At 35.5% G+C, this 22,465-nt stretch overlaps 1 protein-coding gene across 10 annotated transcripts in view; it reads left to right on the forward strand.

Annotated features, from left to right (window-relative positions):
• MTMR8 (myotubularin related protein 8) overlaps nucleotides 1-22,465 on the forward strand; it is a 162,683-nt gene that overhangs the window by 8,772 nt on the left and 131,446 nt on the right. Inside the window, exon 2 of one of the 10 annotated variants that reach the window (XM_036226713.1) lies at nucleotides 5,549-5,618. The exons of the other annotated variants lie outside the window; for them this stretch is intronic. Within the exon in view, the coding sequence (XP_036082606.1) occupies nucleotides 5,598-5,618 (21 nt within the window). The 5' untranslated portion in view covers nucleotides 5,549-5,597. The remainder of the gene's footprint in view (nucleotides 1-5,548; nucleotides 5,619-22,465) is intronic. 10 annotated transcript variants of the gene reach the window in all.

Here is a 22,465-nt window from a genome sequence, read left to right on the forward strand (position 1 = left end):
ATTTAACCTTTGGCATTTTCATTATGATGCATCTTGGTGTGGGCCTCCTTGGGTTCCTCTTTCTTTGGACTCTCTGAGCTTCCTGGAGTTGTATGTTTATTTCCTTCACCGGGTAAGAGAAGTTTTTCATCATTATTTCTTCAAATAGCTCTTCAACATCTTATTCTCCTTAGGTACTTCTATAGCACGATAATTTTTACATTTAGTAGTGTCTCACATGCTCCTTACATTATTATTATTATTATAGTCTTGGCTTCTTTTTTCTTGCCATTCTGATTGAGTGCCCTTGGCTCCCCCATCCTCTATATTGTTGGTTCAATTCTCTTCTTTATCTACTCTGGTTTTTTCCATCTAATATACTCTTCATCTCAGATGATGTGTTCTTCATTTCTGACCATTTCTCTTTTATAGTTTCCATTTCCATTTTTATGTTTTTTATCCCTTTGTAAAAGTTCTCACTGAATGCATCTATACTTCCCCTAAGTTTATTGAGCATCTTTATAACCAGGTGTTTTGAACTCTGCATCCATTAGATTGCTTGACTTCATTCTTGCTGGATCTCTGTTCTGTTCTCTCATGTGGTTTCTGTTTCTTTGTCTTCTCATTTTGGCTGACTTTCTGCATCTGTTTCTATGTACTAAGCAAAGCTCTTAAGTCTCCCGCTCTTACCAGCATGGGTTTGTTTAGTATGTGATCAGTAGCACAGTCCTTAGAGGGGTTAAGCTGCAGGACAAGGTTAGCCTCAGCCTGTACCACTCCCAGTCTACCTGTTAAGATTCAGCAAGCAATCCACAGATGCAGTGCATATAGTTGCCTCAAAAGGCCACACCAGAAACCGAGGCCAGCTGATAGTAGTGTGAGTCTTGGCTCTGCTCAGCAAGTAGCACCTGACTCGCCAAGGATACACCTGTATGTGGCTTGGGACAGGCCGTGTGTTGGGAAAGGTGGAGTTTCAGGGAATCTTCCTGGTGGAGCGACTCTGTTTTCCAGTTTGATGATGTGTCAACTTTGGCGGTGCTGCATCAACACACTGGGAAGGGATAGGGTTCAACAGAGGAACAGTGGATACTGCCGGCACTTCTATCCAGGAGAGACCCTAGCCACTGGCCCTCACTCCAAAAACTCATGTTCCCCTGTAAATCCCTGGTGCCCTCCTCACAGCTGAACTGGCGGTGCTGCTCAGAGTGAGCAGATCCATGACCGTGAAAGTTTGCTCATGGACACAGCCCCTTTAAGAGGTGCCTGCAGCTGCCACTGCTATGGCCTCCGTCCCACTCAGCTGCTGGGGACCGGGAAGCCTCATGTCCTTGCCCTGTCCTACCTCTTCCCATTGCAGGGTGATTTCTTATTTCTCTCCCTAGTTGTAGGGCTTTTCACCTAGATCTCAGGTGACTTTCCTTGCTGTTTGCTCTGTGATTCTGTCACAACTTTGATTCGCTCGCAAGAGGGATGAACAAAACATTTATCATCTACACCATTTTTTTCCTTCCCTCATTGACTTTTTTCAGAAGTACCGTCCTGAATTCTCTATCATTTAAGTCACATATTTCTTTGTCTTTAAGTTTATTTTATGGAGATTTTGCTTTCTTTCTGAGCTGCCTTGTCATCTTTTTTGTTCATGGTATTTAATGGACTATTTCTCTGACTGAGTATTAATGGAAGTGTATTCTTTCTTTTTCCTGAATGATTTATTGTATAAAAGTCTCTCTTTAGCCTGTTCCTAAGATGACATTTTTCTTTTGGTTTCCAGAAGGTAGTGTCTATGCCTCTCAGATTCCTGCTTTATATAAAGTTTTAATAATACCTTTTTTTCCTTCTAAATATTCAATCACACTCCCTACCCTCAGTCTCAGTCCCTGTCAGTGTTAGTGATAGTTTCGGTAGCATCTGCTGAGTTTTCCTTGGGCTCCATGGTGTTTGGTCATGGAGGATATGGAGTGAGGGGCCCTCTGGGTTGGAGGATGGGGATTACGGCTCAACCTTCATTTTGCAACCGTGCTTGGTAATAATCAACTCTTGTTTCTCTGGCGTCCCCAATTCTCTGTTTTCTGTTCTTATCCCTGGGTACTGCCCACTGCATGGAGCTTACAGCTCTCCTAGTTAGGTCTGTTCAGGGAACCAGTGCACTTTCTCTCCTCCCCCTCCTCCTGCAGGGAGCTCTGGCTGCAAGAGGAAGCTTCTTTGTTTCTACCAGTTTACCGTCTGACTCCCAGGGTTCTGACCTATAGTAGCTCTTATGAGCAGATTCCACGCTCAGGAGCACTAGTGTGCAGTTTGGGTGTGTTTTTTTGTTGTCATTGAGTTTTATATGTTCAGCTTACTATTGTTTCAAGGGGAGAGATCTAGGGTGTCTCTCATTCTACTATGTTTCTGACATCCCTCCCTTTGTAGATTTTTAAATCGGGTTATTTGTTTGCTTTTTTTTTGGTTGCGTTGTAGAAGTTCTTTATATATTCTAGATAGTAACCCCTTTCCAGATACATGAATTGCAAATATTATTCTCCATTCTGTAGGTTACTTTTTCACCCAGTTGATATACTGAAGTTTTAAAATTTGATATATTCCCAATCATCTATTTTTACTTTCACTGCCTGTGTTTTTTGTCATATCCAAGAATAGCCAAATCCAATGTCCTGAAGCTATTTCCCTATGTTTATTGTAGGAATCATATATATTTTGGTCTTATATTTAGGTCTGTAATTCATTTTGAATTAATTTTTGCATATGATATAAGTTAAAGATCCTGCTCCATTTTTTTTCCTTTGGTATGTGAATATTCAGTTTTCTCAACATCATTTGTTGAAGAGACTGTCCTTTCCACATTCTATAGTCTCGGCACCCTTGTCAAAAATCATTTGGCCGTATCACAAGGGTTATTTCTGTGCTTTCTATTCCATTCCATTCTATATATATCTTTTTTTTCCAGTATCACTCCATTTTGATAACTGTTGTAGTATGTTTTGAAATCAGGAATTGTGAGACTTCTAGCTTTATTCTTGCCTTTCAAGATTATTTGGCTACTTGGGATCCTTTGAGATTCCATATGAGTTTTAGGATTTTTTTTTTATTTCTGCAAAAGAATAAATCCATTGGGATTTTGATTGGAAATGCATTGAATCTGTAGATCACTTTGGGTAGAATGGACATTTTAACAATATTAAGCCTACCAAGCATGGACTATCTTTCCATTTCTTTGTACCTTCTTTGATTTGTTTTAGCAATGCCTTCTAGTTTTCAGTGTACAAGTCTTTTACTTCCTTGGTTAAGTTTATTCTTAAGTATTTTATCTTTCTAGATACTATAGTAAATGGAATTGTTTTATTTTTTTTTTCAGATTGGTCATTGTTAGTGTATAGAAACTCAGCTGATTTTTGTTTCTTGATTTTCGTACTTTGCAACTTTACTAAAAATATTGTTTACTGTTTTTTTGGTGGAATATTTATATTTTTCTCTATATAAGGTTATGTCTTCTGTCAGTAGAGATAATTTTACTTCTTTTACAATTTGCATATCTTTTGTTTGTTTATCTCGTTAAAATTGCTCTGGCTAAGACTTCCAGTATTGGAGAACAGTTTTAAGAATGACCTCTCAGGATAGAGTACTAGGAACAGGTGATCAAAAGAGATTTTTTTCTCTCTCAAGCATAACTGCATTGGGTTGTAGTAAAGATTAAAATGAAATATAAGATGTAAAACACAACACTTGGTGTATAGTAACTTCTCTATTTTGTTATAGTTTTTGTTCCTATATTTGGGGGTAAATCTTGGAACCTCACTCTCGAAAATAAGAGGATAAAGTTGTAATCCCCTAAAGGTATGATTCTCAACCTTTGCTGCATGCTAGAACCTGAGGAAGTTTTTCAAACTCGCAAGACTGATTATATCAAAATCTCTAGGGGTAGAACTCAGGCATCAGTCTTTTTTCAAAGTTCCTCAGTCGATTCCAATATTAAGCTAAGCATGAGAACCACTGCCCTAAAATATACATATTTTGGTGATTTCATATTCCATGGATTTTCCATGTCTAAGTTTTTCTTAGCCACAAATTTTATTTACATATTGTTTGAAATAATTCAGTGGTTCACAATGATGACTACACATTAGAATCACCTGTAGAGCTTCAAAAAATCAGTTTTGTGGGGTTGGGTCTGCATATTCCACTTTTTGTTTGTTTTGTTTTCTTTTAAAGTGCCTGTGGTTTATAGCCCAAGTCGAGAACCACTGGTTTACCTGAAAGGAGGTTTCTGTTTGTAAAGTTAAAACACTGCAGGGTTTTAATTGCTATAGCCATAACAATTTTTCAGTGAAAATCTAAATGTATTATTTCTTCTGGGTCACACTGTTCTGTAATAATCACTTCTTATGGTTTATAATATGCTGTCAGATCCATATTAAGTTGTTGTTCATAATAAACCCACATGGCAGGCATAATTTTCCCTGTTTTACAGATGAGAAAACTGGCAGAGAGGTGAAATAAGTTCCCTAAGGTTACCCCATTTTCAGAGCTGTATACGTGCCCAGGACACTTATTGCAGTGTTGTGCTATAATGTGCCATGCACCCAACCTTGTAAAAAATATATCTTCCTTCCAGTATGAGTACATATTCTTTTTTCAGTTTCTCACTGGAATAAGTAATCACCCAATTTGAGTAGAATCCTTTTTGATCTAATCCCCTTTTTTCTACATTCATTCAGTTTCAACTCCCATTGACAACCTGTCTCCTCTAAGGCTTAGAACATGGAAAAAGAGGTTTTAAACTTAGTCCTCTCATTGTCTATGTGTTTCAAGGAGCGATTGATAACTATGTCACATGCTGCCTGTAGATGAAGTAAGATAAGGACTGAGAATTCAATTCACTCCTTCCATTCTTTTTTTTCATAATAAGCTATTTTTGAGCAGTTTTAGATTTACAGAAAAATTGGGCAGAAAGAAGAGTTCCCATATACGCCCACGTTACCCCTACCAGTTTCTCCTATTATGGACATCTTGCAATAATGTGATACATTTCTTTCCATTGATGACCCCATATTGATACATCATCATCATCATCATTGTTGTTGTTGTTATTATTATTATTATTATTATTATTATTAACTAAAGTCTATAGTTTACGTTAGGAGATCACTCTTGGTATTGTACTATGGGGTTTGATAAATGTATAATGACATATATCTGTCATTACAGTATCATATAGAGTATTTTCATGGCCCTAAAAAGCCTCTGTGCTTCACCTGTTTATCTCTCCTAGTAACCCTAAATCTTGGCAATTACGGATCTTTTTACTATCTCCATAGTTTTGCCTTTTCTAGAATGCCATGTTGTTAGAATAATACAGTGTGCAACCTTTTCAGATTGGCTTCTTTCACTTAGTAATGCACTGAAGATCCCACCATGTCTTTTCATGACTTGATATTTCATTTCATTTAAACACTAAGTAATATTCCTTTGTCTGTATTTACCACAGTTTATCCATTCACCTATTGAAGGACATCTTGGTTTCCATGTTTTGGCAATTATGAGTAAAGCTGCAATAAACCTTTGTTTGCAGGTTTTTGTGTGGACATAAATTTTTACCTGATTTGGGCAAATGCCAAAGAATGCAATTGCTGGATTATATGGTAAGAGTATATTTTGTGAGAAACTGCCAAAATGTTTCAAAGTGACTGTACCATTTTTCATTCCCATTAGCAATGAATTCCTGTTGCTCTATATCCTTGCCGGCATTTGGTGTTGTCAGTATTCAGGATTTTGGCCATTATAATAGATGTGTTGTGATATTTTGCTTTACTTTCCAGTTCCCTGATGACATAGGATGTGGAGCATCTTTTTGTATTGCTTATTTGCCATCTCTATATCTTTGTTAATGAGATGTCTGTTCAGATCTTTGCCCATTTGTTAATGTTGGCTTATTTGTTGTCTTACTGTTAAGTTTTTAACTGCCCTTTGTATATGTGGATACCAGGCTGTGGGGTTAATCCAGAAAATATCCCCTCCACATACTCAGAAGAATGATGGCTACTTGGCCAGCAGCCACAAGGAAGGCAGTAAACAAAGGGTTCTCGGCAGTGCCTGCTCCCAAAGACGTTTTCTGCTCCTTTAACTAAGCAGCCCATCCTGCTCCAATCTGCTTGAGAAGGTGGCTGCTCTATCAATGAGATTACCTCTCCCTCTGCTTATGTGTACAAAACTTTGTTTGCCCTTGGCTAATGTGGTTATTGCATGCCAGACCAGCTGCCATCAGGCTCCCCTGCCTTGTGAGTGATGAACGACATGTCCCACTCCTCTGGTTCTCCTCGTGGTTTTGTTTTTCAGGATATCAAAAGGCTAGGAGCAAGTTCCAGGCCTGGAACTTCTGCATTACACAGACCTTTTTCAAATAGGTGTTTTGAAAATATTTTCTCCCAGTCTGTGGCTTGGCTGTATATTCTCTTAACTGTCTTATAGAGCAAAAGTTTTGAAATTTAATTAAGTCCAACATAGCAGTTATTTTCTTTTATGAATTCTGTTTTTGGTGTTATATATAAAAAGTCATCATGAAACTCAGGCTTACCAATATATTCTCCAGGTTATTTTCTAGGAGTTTTGTAGTTTTATGTTTTATATTTAAGTCTATGATTCACTTTGAATTAATATTTGCGAAAAGTTTAACATCTGTGTCTTGATTTATGCTTTTGCATGTGATGTCCAACAATTCTTGAAAAGACTGTTCTTTCTTCATTGAATTGCTTTCACTACTTTCTTAAAGATCTCCTAACTCTATCTGTGTGAGTCTCTTTCTGGACTCTCTATTCAGTTCCCTCTATTCTGTTGATTTGTCTGTTCTTTTCCCAGTACCACACTGTTTTGCTTACTCTAGCTTCATAGTAAGTCTTGAAGTTGTTTAGAGTCATTCCTCTGACTTGGCTCTTCTCTTTCAACATTATTTTGGTTGTTTTGGGTCTTTTGCCTTTCCACTTAACCTTTAGAATCAGTTGTTCAGTATTCACAAAATAACTTGCTGGGATTTTGACTGGGACTGCATTGGATCTATGGCTTAAGTTGGAAAGAACTGACATCTTGACAATATCGAATCTTCCTATCCGTGTACATGGACTATCAATCTGTTTATTTTGATCCTTGATTCTTTTTGTCAGCAATTTGTGGTTTTATTCATAGCTTGTAAATATATATATATATTTTTATTTATACCTAAGTAGTTTTTGGTACTACTGTAAATTATGTTTTGAATTTCACCTTCTAATTGTTTATTGCTAATATATAAGAAAGGAATTTATATTTGCATATTAGCTTTGTATCCTGAAACCTTGCTATAATTGCTTATTAGTTCCTGGAGTTTTTGTTTTGTTGTTGATCTTTTGGTATTTTCTACCTATATAATCTGTGTTCTGCAAACAAAGAAAATTTAATTTCTTCCTTCCAAATCTGTATACCTTTTATTTCTTTTTTTATCTTATTGCATTAGCTATGACTTCTAGTACAGTGTTGAATAGGAGTGGTGAGAACAAACATTCTTGCCTTGTTTTCAACTTTAGCAGAACACATCTAGTTTCTCATCATTAAGTATGCTGTTAGGTATAGGTTTTTTGCTCATATTCTTCAACAAGTTGAGAGGTTTGTCGTGTGTGTGAATATGTGCTGGATTTTATCATGTTTTTTTCCTGCATCTAGTGATATGGTTGTATGATTTTTTTCTTCTTTAGTCTGTCATCGTGATGGATTACATTAATTGATTTTCAAATGTTGAATCAGTCTTGTATACCTGAAATAAATCTCATTTAGTCATGGTATATAATTCTTCTTATACCTTGTTGGGTTTGATTGCTAATTATTATGGGTTGAATTGTTAAAGTTAATATGTTGAAGTGCTACCTAAACCCTAGTGCCTCAGAATGTGACTTTATTTGGAGATTGTGTCCTTATGGAGGTAAATGATTTAAAATATGTTCAGTATGGTAGGCATTAAACCAATATGGCTGGTTTTCTTATGAGAGAATTTGAACACATGTGCAATAGAGGGAAGACAATGCAAAGAGATATGTAGAGAAAATGTTCATCTACAAGCTGAAGAGAGAAAATGGAAGAGATTTTTCTCTCACAGCACCCAGAAGAACCAATGCTGTTGACCCCTTGATTTGGGAATTTATCCTCCAGAATCGTAAGACAATAAATTTCTGTTATTTAAGCTACCTAGTTTATGGTACTTTGTAACAGCAGCCCTAGCAAATTAATACCCTGATTTTTGTTGATAATTTTTCATCTGTATTCATGAGAGAGATTGGTCTGTATTATTATTATTATTATTATTATTATTATTACATGAGATCTCTTAAATTTTTATGTATACAATACAGTATTGTTCATTATGGGTATATGTTGTGCAGCAGAACTTTTCCTTTCTTATAATGTCTTTTCTAGTTTTTCCATTAGAGTAATCCTAGACTAATAGAACAAGTTGGGACACATTCTCTTTGCTTCTATTTTCTGGAAGATATTGTAGAGAATTGATATAGCTTCTTAAGTGGTAGAATACACCAGTGAACCCATCTGGACCTGATAATTTCTATTTTGGAAGATTATTAACTATTGATTCAACTTCTTTAATAGATATAGGCCTATTCAGATTATCTGTTTCATTGTGTGAGTTTTGGTAGATTATATCTTTCAAGATATTGGTCCAATCCATCTAAGTTATCAAATTTGTGGGCATAAGATTGTTCATAATATTTATTTTTTATCCTTTTATTATCTGGTAGTGATGGTTCCTCTTTCATTTCTGATATTAGTAATTTGTGTTTTCTCTCTCTTTTTAGTTAATCTGGCTAGATATTTTAAGAACTTTATTTATCTTTCATAAAAATAGCTTTTGGTCTCATTAATTTTTCTCTGTTGATTTCCTATTTTTTATTTCATTGATTTCTGCTCTAATTTTTATTATTTCTTCTTACTTTGGATTTAATTTGCTCTTTTTCTAGTTTCCTAAGGTAGAAACTTAGGTTGTTGATTTTAGATATTTCTTCTAATGCATCAAATGCTGTAAATTTCCCTCTAAGCATTGCTTTTGCTGCATTCAACATATTTTAATTTTTATTTAGTTCAGAATATTTTTTTAAAATTCTCTTGAAACTTTTTCTTTGACCCATATGTTATTTCTGTGTGTTCTTTAATTTTCATGTATTTTGGGATATTCCAGCTATCTTTCTTTATTTGGTAGCTAGTTTTATTCCATTGCATGCTGAGAGCATACTTTATATGATTTCTATTCTTTTAAATTTATTAAGGTGTGTTTTATGGCACAGACTATGGTCTGTCATGATGAATGTTCCATGTGAGCTTGAGAAATATGAATTCAGGCTCTTATTGGATGAAGTATTCTATAGATGTCAATTAGATTAGGTTGATTAATGGTACTATTCAGTTCAACTATGTCCTTACTGATTTCCTGCTGGCTGGATCTGTCAATAGAGGGGTGTTGAAGTCTCCAACTATAATAGGGGGTTTATTTATTTCTCCTTGCACTTCTGCTTCTTCCTCATATATTTTGATGCTCTGCTTTTAAGTGTATAGACACTAAAGATTGTTGTATCTTGGAGAATTGACTCCATTACCTTTATGTAATGCCTTTAGGTAATAGGTAATACTCCGCCTTTCTTCTGATTTGTATTAGCATGGCATATATCTTCATCCTTTTTAATGCATGGCCTTTGATGTTTAAAATGGGCTTCTTTTTTAAAATATTTTTTCAATTATACTTGACATATTATACTAGTTTCAGACATATAATGCAGTGATTAGACATTTGTAAACCTTACAGTGATCAACACGATAAATCTGGTACCCTCTGATACCAAACATAGTTATTACAATATTATTGACTATATTCCCTAAGCTAAAATTTGCACCCCCTTTTACTATTTTGTAACTACTAATTTGTACTTCTTTATCCCTTCACCTTTTTCACTCATCTCCCTAATGCCTCTCCCATCTGGCAACCATCAAAATGTGTTCTGTATCTATGAGTTTGTTTCTGTTTTGTTTGTTTATTTATTTATTTATTTATTTATTTATTTTAGATTCTCTATTTAAGCGAAATCATATAGTATTTGTCTTTCTCTGTCTGACTTATTTCACTTTGCATCATACCATCTAGGTCCATCCATGCTTTGCCAATGGCAAGATTTCATTCTTTTTATGGCTGAGTAATATTCCATTATATATATGTACTACTTCTTTATCCACTCATCTATTGATGGACACTTAGGTTGCTTCCATATCTTGGCTATTATAAATAGTGCTGCAATGAACATATGGAAACATGTATTTTTGAATTAGTGCTATGAGTTTCTTCAGATAAATACCTAGAAGTGGAATTGCCGGGTCCTTCTTTGTCTCTTGTTATAGCCTTTGTTTTAAAGTCTATTTTGTCTGGTATAAGTATGGCTTTACCAGCTTTTTTTTCACTTATATTTTTATGAAATATTTTTCCTATCTCTTTACTTTCAGTGTGTGTGTGTCCTACATTCTGAAGTGAGTCTATTGTAGGCAGCATATATAGGAGACTTGTTTTCTTATCCATTCAGATACCCTATGTCTTTTGATTGAAGCATTTAATCCTTACATTTAAAGTAATTGTTGAAACCTGATGGTTGCTGGATGGGAGGGGATTAGAGGGTGGGGTGAGGAAGGTGAGGGGATTAAAAGGTACAGAATGGTAGTCACAAAATGGTCATGGGGATGTAAAATAAAACATAGAAAATAGTCAATAATATGGTAATAACTATGTATAGTGTCAGGTGGGTACTAGACTAGTCAAGGGAATCATTTCGTAAATACATACATGGCTAACCACTATGCTATACACCTGAAACTAATATAAAATAATATTGAAAAATTTTTTAAAAGGGTGGGGAAAAGGCGAAGGGGAATAAGAGGTTCAATTTTCCAGGTATAAAACAAATAAGGGGATATAATGTACAACATAGAGAATATAGTCAATAATATTGTGATGCCATTGTATTCTGTCAGATGGTTGTTGGGTTTATCATGGTGATCATTTCTTTAGGTATATAAATGTTGAATAACTATGGTGTATACCTGACACTAATATAATATTGTATGCTATTTTTTAATAAAAATCTTTAAAAATCAAGTATTTATTGATAGATATGTAGTCATAGCCATTTTATCATTCATATTTTTTATTTCTCCTTCTCCTTCTCCTTTTTCTTTTCTTCTTGTTCTTTTAGATTTTCTTGAAATACTGGCTCAGTGGTGATGAACTCCTTTAGCTTTTTCTTGTCTGGGTAGTTATTTATCTGTTCTTTGATTTTAAATGATAGCTTTGCTGGGTAGAGTAATCTTGGTTGTAGATCTTTGGTTTTCATCCTTTTGAATGTTTCCTGCCAGTATCTTCTATACTTCAAGTTTCTGTTGAGAAATCATCGGACAGTCTCATGGGAGCTCTGTTGTAGGTAACTAACTGCTTTTCTCTTGCTGCTTTTAAGATTCTCTTTGTCTTTAACCTTTGGCATTTTGATTATGATATGTCTTGGTGCAGGCCTGTTTGGGATCATTTTGTTTGTGACTCTCTTCACTTTCTGGGGTTCTATGTCTGTTTCCTTCACCATGTTAGGGACATGTTCCATCATTATTTCTTGAAATAAGTTCTCAATTCTTTGCTCTTTTCCTTTGGCATCCCTATGATTAAGATGTTGGTAGACTTGATGTTATCTCAGAGGCCCCTTAAACTATCTTCATTTTTTGGATTCTTTTTTCTTGTTGCTATTCTGATTGGGTATTTTCTGCTACCTTAATTTGTAAATTACTGATTTGTTCCTTCACATCTAATCTACTGTTAATCAAGTGTGTTGTCCTCAGATGTGACCCTGGGTAGTATTCCAGTTCAGACCAAAGCAGGCCGCCGGGAATGCAGGCTGAGGCCTCCTTGGAGGGGCCCTGCTGTATGCCAAGTTCTGCTGCAGCTGTGCCTTGTCCAGGGCCACCTGGAATGAGCCACCAAGCAGTCCTCAGATTGCCACCACCCATGCTGGGCTTTGAATTTCCTTGAGAGGCCAAGCGGTAAACTGAAGCTGGCTGCCACTAGTGCTGGGGCTGCTTAGCAAGAGGCACAGGGCTTGCTGAGGCCAGGTGCTGCTTGTTTAGGTTTTGTGAACCTCTGAGAGATTTTAGGAAAGTTTGCCGTATAAGCCAAGACAGGTCATTTGTATGGAAAATCCACCGGAAACAACTTGGGTGGGCCAGCACAGTGGGAGGGGCAGGGTCTCAGGGAATCACCAGGTCAGGGTGACCAACGTTAGCTACATTAATGGAGACCAGATATAGTGCCTGCCTGGGTCTACAAGCTTGGCGGGCATGGGTTCAACAAAGGAACAATGCCCTCTACCAGCACTTTGTTTGTGAGAAAGCTACCCCTCCAGTCCTCCCCCTGAAGTCAATGACAATATAGTTCCTACCCATATGTCCCTGACACCTTTTGTGCTGCTGTCCCAGAGTTGGAGCTCAGCATGAGTGAGTCTGTCAGCGATGTAGGCCCATTAAGAATATCTGCGACTCCCTGAGCAACCTATCTCACTCAGTCACAATCTCCACTAGTTTTTACAGCCAGATATTGTGAGAACTTCTCTTCCTGGCACTGGAACCCTGGGCTAGGGAGCCTAGCATGGGGAGGGGACCTTGGTAGCTGAGATATTTTTCCCCATTCTCAATTGCCACACACAAGTATGGGACCAGCCCATTTGGCATCTTCACCCTGCTTATAGTCTTGAGGTAGGCTCTTCTGTGAATCTCCAGTTGTGGGACTTCTGTTCAGCTAGACTTGAGATGACGCTCAGTGATGGCTATTTTGTAGTTGTAATTTTGATGTGTTTGTGAGATGAGGCAAGCATAGCATTTACATACTCTGCCATCTTGACCAGAAGACCATTGACATTTAACATGATTTTTGATATACATGAATTAATATCTATCAAATTTATTACTGTTTTCTATTTATTGCCCTACACTTTTGTTCCTTTTATCTTGTTCTTTTTTTTGTCTTCTACTTTTATTGCTTTCTCTCATTTTAACTTCTCTTATGATTCTGGTTTTACATGTCTATTTTTCCTATTAAGATTGAACTCTCCTTGAAGGTAAAGAACATGTTCTTTTCTTTTATAACATTTGGAATAGTGCCTGTCATATAGTAGATCATCAAGAAATATTTGTTAAATGGATAGGTATAGGCAGGAGTTCTGTCTTGTTTATTTCAGTGTTCCCCCACAATACCTAAGTTCATGCTTTAAAAATAGTAGGTGCTCAAGAAATGTTTAGTGAAGGAACTTTTACTTGGTTCTAGATGTCTCCCAGATGTATCTTTCTAAAACGTGGACCTCCAGTTACTCCAGTACTCTATTCATGCCTCAGTTTTGGCATTTATCAGGGAATGTCTTGCATTGTATTTAAGTTGTATCCATATATGCACATTCTTAAGTTATTGTAAACTCCTGGAAGTGCAGGAACCATGTCTCATACAGTCTTATTTTACTTCCTCATGGCATGGCTTAGCACAGAAAATGGTATATAATAGGTATTCAGTAAGGGATTATTGAAATAAATCTAGCTTCAGTGTTTGTATTTTCTCTGGCATCTGTCTCTGGGATGCAGTGAGTATTAAGATATATCTGACTGGAAGAAAACTTCTTGTGGCCATTTTAGCTCCTTTCTTTGCACCCAGGGCTGTACCATCTTCCCAGTAGATCAGTGGCCTTCAAACTTAGTTGCATTGGCAGGAAGTTTCATGCCACTTGCCTTGCCTTTTCTAATCTATCCTTTCTAAAAAATAATGGACTACACTTTGGTTTAGGTATTTTGGCATCTTACCTTAGCTTCCATGCCTTGACCACAGTTTTGTTATTTTTCTTCTTTTTTTAAAATTTTATTTTAGAGGGAAAGCCATAGAGGTAAGAGGTCTTCAGTTCTCTTCCTTTCCCTAACCACACTCAGTGCCTTGTTTTGAATATTTGTGCCCCGCTCCCAAAGTTCATATAGTTAGATCCTGACCTCCCAAGATGATGGTGTTGGGAGGTGCGTTATTTGGGAGGTAATTAGGTCATAAGGGCAGAGTCCTCTTGAATGATATTAATGCCCTCGAAAACGTGACCCTGGTGAGATTCATCACTCCCTCCGCTGTGTTAAGATACAACAAGAAGTCTGTGACTTTGAAGAGGACTTTCACCTGACTATGCTGGTATTTTGATCTTTGGTTTCCTAGCCTACAGAACTGTGAGAAGTAAATTTCTGTTGTTTATAAGCTACTTAGTCTTTGGTATTTTGTTATAGCAGCACAAATAGACTTAGAAAGCTCCCTTCCTCTCCTCAACCATACTTCGTTAATAAGTATATTTTAATGGTTGAGTTTGGGTTCTGGAATACATGCCTTGTCTAATCACTAACCATCCATGTGGTCTTTTGACCTCTGAGCCCTAGTATTCACATATATGAAATGGAACTAACAACAGCATCTATCTTATAGAGTTCTTATGAGAATTAAATAAAATGACACATGCAGAGTATAGCACAGTACTTAGCATCTCTTCTTTCTGTATTCCCTCTGTTGGCCTGGAACATATCTCTTAGATAGCTGTTAGAAGGGTCTGTGGATTGATTGGCCAAGACCTAGAATTATTATGTGAAATATCCTTTTCTTCTTTCAGGTGTACGTGTATGTTCTTTAATTTGTTATAGAAAAACAATATTACAACAGTTGAACTCTTGACCATTTATCCAAGAAAACTGAAAAGTTTTCATGCAAAAACTTGTATATAAATGTTCATCAAGACTTATTTGTAATAACCCCAAAGTGGAAACCACCCAGATGTCATTCAATGAGTGAAGGGTAAACAAATTGTAGTACATTCATACAGTTTGAATACTGCTCATAAATAAAAAAGAAAGTATTGATACATGCAAAAACTTAGGTGGATCTTAAGGGAATTATGCTAGGTGAATAAGGCATTTCTCGAAATGTTATGTCCTGAATGATTCTATTTATATAACATTCTTTAAAAACAAAATTGTAGAGATGGAGAACAGTTTAGATTAGTGGTTGCCAGGTGTTAGGGATAGATAGGTGGAAAAGGTAGGTGTGACTATAATGGAATAGCACAAGAGAGTTTTATGTTATGTATGTATGCATCTTGACTGTGGTGGTTGTACAAAGCTATATATATGATAAAATTGAATACAGCTATACACATATAGCATATAACTGTAGAACATGTACATGATGTGCATGTATAGGTACACGTATAACTGGTATAATCTGAATACAGTTTGTGGATTGTAGCAATGCGAGATTCCAGGATTTGATGATGTACAATAGTTTTTAAAAGGTGTTAAGTTGGCAGAGACTGGGTGAAAGGTCCATGGGATCTTACCAAGAGGGTGACTACTAGATCAAAGGAATACTGGGTCTTACTTACATGGTCTCGATAATATTTCCATATAGCTTTGTAAAAGAGACAAAACATTGCTATTAGCATTGTGTAAGCATACTAGTTTTACCTACATCCTGCCAGCATTGGGTATTTGGAAAATTTAAAGAGTGTAAAATAGTGGCTCCATGTCATTTTAAATCAGCATTTTTGTCTTTACTCATGAAATTGAGCTTTTTCCATTTATCATTTCCCCTCATGCGAATTGCCTATTCATATTCTTTTGCTACTTTATCTATTGAGGTTGTTTTGCTATTCTTATAAATATCAAGGATATATTAGACCCTGAATCACCAAAGCCATCCTGAGAAAAAAGAATAAGGCTGGAGGCATCACTCTGCCTGACTTCAACTTATTCTACAGAGTGACAATAATAAAGACAGCATAGTATTGGCAGAAGAACAGACACACAGACCAGTGGAACAGAATCAAGAGACCAGAAGTAAATATATGTGTGTGTGCATGTGTATGTATGTTTGTATGTGTGTGTGTATACACACACATGCACACACGCACATATATGTATATATATGCGCGCACACACATATATGTATGTATATATACATTATATATTATATGTATATTATAAATATAATATATACATTATATATAATTATTTGTGTGTATATATGTATATATAATGTGTATATATGTATGTATACATATACATTATATATTATATGTATATTATATATAATATACATTATATATAATTATTTGCGTGTATGTGTGTGTATATATAATTATTTGTGTGTGTGTGTATACACACACACACATAATTTTTGACAAAAGAGCAAAAAACACAGTGGAGAAAGCAAAGCCTCTTCAGTAAATGGTGCTGGGAAAACAGGAAAGCCACCTGCAAAAGAATGAAACTAGACTGTTGTCTATCATCACACACCAAAATTAACTCAAAATGGATTAAGGAACTGAATATAAGACCTGCACAAATAAATTGCATAGAAGAAAACATAAGAACTAAACTCAAGGACCTTGGACTTAAAGAAGATTTTGTGAATTTGACCACAAAGGCAAGGGAAGTAAAAGAAAAAAAATAAATGAATGGGAATACATCAACCTAAAAAGCTTTTGCACAGTCAGAGAAACCGTCAACAAGCTAAAGAGACATCTGAATGGGAAAATATATTTGCAAGCAATGCCTCCAGTAAGGGTCTAATATCCAAAGTGTACAAATAACTCATTCAACTCAATAACAAGAAAAAAATACATTTAAAAAATGGGCAGAGGCCCTGAACAGACACTTCTCCCAAGAAGATATACAAAATGGCCAACATATGAAAAGATGCTCAACATCGCTAGCTATTAGGGAAATGCTAATTAAAACCACAATGACATACCATCTCACACCTGTTAGAATAGCTGTTGTCAACAGGACAAGTAATAAAAAGTGTTGAAGAAGTTGTGGAGTAAAAGAAACCCTTATATACTGCTAGCGGGACTGCACTGTGGTACAGCCACTATGGAAAACAGTATGGAGGTTCCTCAAAAAACTAAGAATTGATCTACCGTATGATGCAGCAAGCCTTCTACTGGGTGTTTACCCCAAAGACTTGAAAACTCATATCTGAAAAGATATTTGCACACCGATGTTCATAATAGTATTATTCACGGTGGCCAGGATATGGAAGCAACCAAAGTGTCCTATGATAGATGATTGGATAAAGAAACAGTGGTGTGTGTGTGTGTGTGTATCTGTGTGTGTGTGTGTGTAATGGAATATTGCTCAATCGTTAAGAAGAGATGAAATACTGCCATTTGTGACTACATGGATGGACCTCGAGATAATCATGCTAAGTGAAATAAGCCAGACAGAAAAAGTTGAAAATCACATGATATCACTTATATGTTGGATATAAACCTAAAAGCAACAAATGAACAGGGTAAACAGAGACTCATGGACATGGACTGTAGGCTAGTGGTTACCAGAGGGAAGGGGGTGGGGCAGGAGGGGGATGTAGACAGGATAAAGGGGGTCAAATATGTGGTGATAGAAAGAAATCTAACTATGGGCGGTGAATACACAATGTAACATATATGTATATGCCTCATTGCTAAATTGTACACCTGCAACTTACTGGATTTCATTAACCAATGTCACCATGTAATAAACACATACATTACATACATACATATATATATACATAGACATATACACACATACATACATTCATACATACATGTGAAAGATGTATTTATATTTTACAGAAACATCTTTGATATGTATGGTATCCTCCTTATTAGAACATATTTAGAGTTGTAAGGAAAATATCAAGTCCCCAGTAGATGAATGGGTATCCTGTACTTAAATGCCTTTAGGGAAAGAGATGATACCATTTCTGTGTCATCTCTTTCAGCCACATGTAATTTGCCTGTGTAGTAATTGATCTACTTTTGGCTGATGACTACTGGATGTGGCCATGAGAATACATGAAATTAAAAGAGAATTAGGCTGGGTATTTTATGTTTTGCTGTGATCTTAGGCACTTCTTCATTTCTCCCTTTGCAATTTAGAATCATGATACCTAAGGATGTTGGGACACAATCATGAGTGTGAATGAGTTAAAGAGGCCAACATTATAGAATACCTTGTCTAAGATTATTTTCCATATTTCTGTAAAGGAAAGATGGCTTATTGTTTATTTCTATTTTTTTTAGCCTCAGATGGACAGGATTTAGTTTATTACATGCTCCTCGATTCATGGTACATTATCATCACTGGTCAATACAAGGCTGTCTCTTGTTTTATTTACTTATTTAGCCCTCCTTTTTCTTATTTTACTCCCCTATCATATGAAAGCAGTCTAATATGGTTAATACTATATTTATATTTGAACATGTCCTTCAAAATATGATGGGTGTTTTATATTCATGGATTCTTAATTTATGTAACTAGTTAAGTCTTCACTATATCATTCTTTCTTATTTTTTCATGTTTTTTTTTGTTTTTGTTTCTTTTTAGATCCATTTATGTTGCTATGTACCTCTAACCCATTGCTTCTATTAGCTGCTTAATACTCTACAACATATGACCTATCTAATCTCCAAATGATGGGCATGTCTATCCTTGCATATGTCCTTTTATGGGCCTATATGAAAATCTGGGTCATAGAGTATGTATTTTCACTTTATGTACTACTAGATTGCCTTTCCTGAATGGCCCCACCTATCTAGAATGTTCTCCCCACCCCAGTTGTAGTAGATGATGAAGGTTCATATATCCCTACAACTCTGCCAACACTTGGCATTTTCTAGCCTTTCACTTTTTTGTCAGTCTTATAGACTTAAAACAATATCTTTTCATTTTAAATTTCATTTCTGTGATTACTGATGTTTCGAGCACCTTCCTGGTTGTATGCTTGTGGGATTTTCTCTTGTGTAATTTGTCTGTTCTTATGTTTTGCCATTTTTTTCTATTTAGGGCCTCTGTCTTTTTCTTACTGAGTTGCAGGAGTCCCTTATATAATCCAGATAATGATCTCTTGTTAGTTTTAGACATTGTACATATTTTCTCCCATTCTGTTATTGATTAACTTTTAAATCTTTCCCTTTCTCAAGATTCCAGGTATTCTGCATTTTTTTCCTAGTTACTTTGTAGTTTTACCTTTTACAGATAGGTATACCTAGAGTCCACTTTTGTGTATGGTGTTTGGTAGGGATCTGGTTTTATTTTTCTCCATGTACTAATAGAGTTTCCCCAACACATTTAGTAAATACTCTTATCTTTTGTCCATCAATTTGTAGTGCCATATTTGTGCTATGTTAGGCTTCCATTTATACATTAGTCTGCATGTGAGCTCTGATCCTTTTCCAATGGTTTATTTTTCTGTTCTTGCACTAGTACTACAGTTTTTTTTCTTTTTCATGGCTTTGCATATGTTTTAATTTCTAGTAGAGCAAATCTTCTCTTCTTTACTCTTTTAATCTATTTATGTGATTTAGTATATTGAAATTTTCTGATTTGAACAATCTTTACTTTCTTGAGATAAATTATACTTGATCAAATGTATTTTTTAAAATATACTGTTTCATAACTTTTTTATTTCGAGTTTTTGCATCTTCGTTTCATAAGTGAAATGTGTCTAAATTTTCTTTTCTTATAGTTGTCTGTTTGGTTTTAGAATCAAGATTACATTAGCCTAATAAAACAGACTAACCATCATTAATTTTCCAATGGCTGGAATCAATTGGCTAAGGTAGTCATTAACTTTCTTCAAAGTTTGGTAGAATTCATATATAAAATCATCTGGGCCTGAGGTTTTTTGTAGGGAAAATCTTTGACTATCATTACTTTTTTATATTTTTCTTGGAATTTTTTCACTTCATGTAAGCTTTTCAATTTATTAGCATATTGCTCACAATACTCTCATTTAAAATTTTTGTTACCTCTTTTGTTTCCCCTCATTTAAAATTCTGTTTCCTCTTTTTCATTCTGTATTTTAGTTGCCTTTTCCCCTTTTCTTCCTGAATACTCTTATCAAAGATCTATTTACTTTTTTAAAGAATCAAATTCTAGTTTGCACATCTTTTATGCGTGTGTGTGTGGGGCGGTGGATTCTCTGCTTATAAATTTCTCTTTTTTTTATCTTTCTTGTTTCTGTCTTTTGCTTTCTTTCATTGCATTGAATGCTTAACCAGTTTATTTTTAACCTTTCTCGCTTCATGATAAATGTACTTAAAGCTATACATTTTCTTCTTCTGCTTTAGCTGTGTGCCACGAGTCTGTCATTTTCATTCGTTGTATTTTAATTTTTTTATTTAAAAATATTGCTTAATTTTATTTATGACTTTCTTTTAACCCAAGATTAACTTAATATGCCATTTTGTTTACAAATATACGCTAATTTTGACTATTTTGTTTTTAATTTCTGATGTCATTGTATTATGGTTGGAGAAGGTAGACTGTGTAATATTGAGTCTTTGGAATTTATTCAGGCTTCCTTAAAAGCCATTATCATGGTGTCTTTTTGGAAGTGTTCTCTGTGTTACCAAACTCAGGTTTGGCTGCTTGCCACTCATAAGCCAATAAGTGAGAAACAAAGATTTTTATGGAAGGAAGGCAGGTTTATTTAAGAGCTGGCATTTTGAGAAGATGACCTGCTATTGTCACAAAGGCCATTTTGCCACTGTAGTGTAGGCAGGGGTTATAGGGAGAGGGTTGAGAAAGGAATAGGGAGAAATTCTAAAGCTGCAGGGAGAAGATTGCGTAAGGGACAAAGGAGAAATTCCAGGGTTGGAGGAGAGGAGGTGGCCTGAGGCCACTTATCTTGCCTTCCAGCATTGGCTTGTTTCTCATGTTGAAGTCTAAGGCTCCGAGTCAAAATAGAGAGAGGAGTAAGGAGGAGGGTAAGGAGTTCTTTTCTGGTGCAAGTCAGCAGGATGAACTATCCTTTGCAGCCTGCTCTGATAAACATCCTGGAGCTGTTATGGCAGAGCATAGGTCTGGTTTTCTTCATCTAAGGGAGGATTTTGCAGGCAATCTTCTGTTACCAAATGGTTGGGGAACCAAGATAGCTCCCTTTGAAGTCTATTCCTAGACTTCTCAATCAAGCAAGCTGTTTATCTACAAGTTACACATTAGTTAACAAGGCATTTTTATGTACATAAAATATGAGAGTGAGATTGTAAGGACAAAAAGGAAAAAGAACAAAAAAGTGTTTACAGCCATAAGGCTACAATAAAACCACGACAATCACAGTTACAATTCCCACTGTATTTTTCTCATTTCTATTTTTATGGAAGTTTTGTTAATCTACCTATCATGGACTTGTGGGACAATAATTTATCATGGAATGCTTGAACTTGAAATAAGACATGTTGTTAGAGGATGAGTTCTAAAGTGCATTTGCTTTTTAGTTTTCGAGGCCTGTCTACATAGTTTAGTTATGCTTATTATGATTACTTTGAATATTACATTAGACTTAACACTAATACAGTTAAACCTAGCTTTACAATTTTTCATAGGAGAGGCTTTATTCCTGATGGTATCCAAGAAAATAAATCAGAAAACTACAGGAGTAGGCATACAAAGGTGGAAGGGTAAGGGCAGAAAAAGCAAGTGAGTTATAATACTAATACATTAGGTAAAGCCTGCATGAATCAGAGAAAAATAGCTATATCAAAGAAATGAAGCCTGTGTGTGGTTAGTATGCAGTTACAATTTCCATTACATTTGTTGTCTCAAATGATTATATGTTCTCTTTCTGTTGGATATAGTTCTACTTTGTACATCTAATAGTTTGCGCTTTTTAGTTGTCCTGTGCAAGAGTTCTGTATCTCTACTTGTTTTTGTTTTTTGTTTTTGTATACTTGATCTATCAATTCCTAACTAGAGTGTTAAAATATTCAAGTGTTCTTTTTCTCTCTGCAGTTCTGCTACAGGCAAGTACATCAACAAGGTATATTTTGTAACTCTATTATAATATGCATATATGTTTATGATGAATATATATTCTTGTCTTGTTGTTCTTTGTCACTTAATTCTATTTTGTCAGATATTGAGAATGCTGCACCAGCTTTGTTTTGGTTCATATTTGCCTAGAATATATTTTCTATCCTTTATTTCCAACTTGTTTACATCTCTTTATTTTAAATGTATCCTTTCTAGACAATACTGTTGAGTCTTTTGTTTTAATCCAGTCTGTAAATCTGTCTTTTAATTGGTAAGTTTAGTTCATGTCTAATTGTTTTAATTACTCTTACATTGGGACATATTTCTGGCATGTCATTTTATACTTTCTATTTATGGTACTCTCTTTTTTGTCGTTGCTTTTCTTTTGCTTTTTCCTTTTCTGCTTTCCATTGGATAGTTCAGGTTTTCCCCTGCCTTATAGAAAGTTATATTTATATAAGTTTCTTGCCCTTCAACTGAAGATCTAACCTCATGTTATTTACCCCTATTGATTTTTATGCATATTACAACTGCAACTTCCCTCCAACAAGTACTTCAGCAGGCTCTT

The sequence above is a fragment of the Rousettus aegyptiacus genome, unplaced genomic scaffold, assembly GCF_014176215.1.
Source record: "Rousettus aegyptiacus isolate mRouAeg1 unplaced genomic scaffold, mRouAeg1.p scaffold_m13_p_9, whole genome shotgun sequence".
Lineage (NCBI taxonomy): Eukaryota > Metazoa > Chordata > Mammalia > Chiroptera > Pteropodidae > Rousettus > Rousettus aegyptiacus.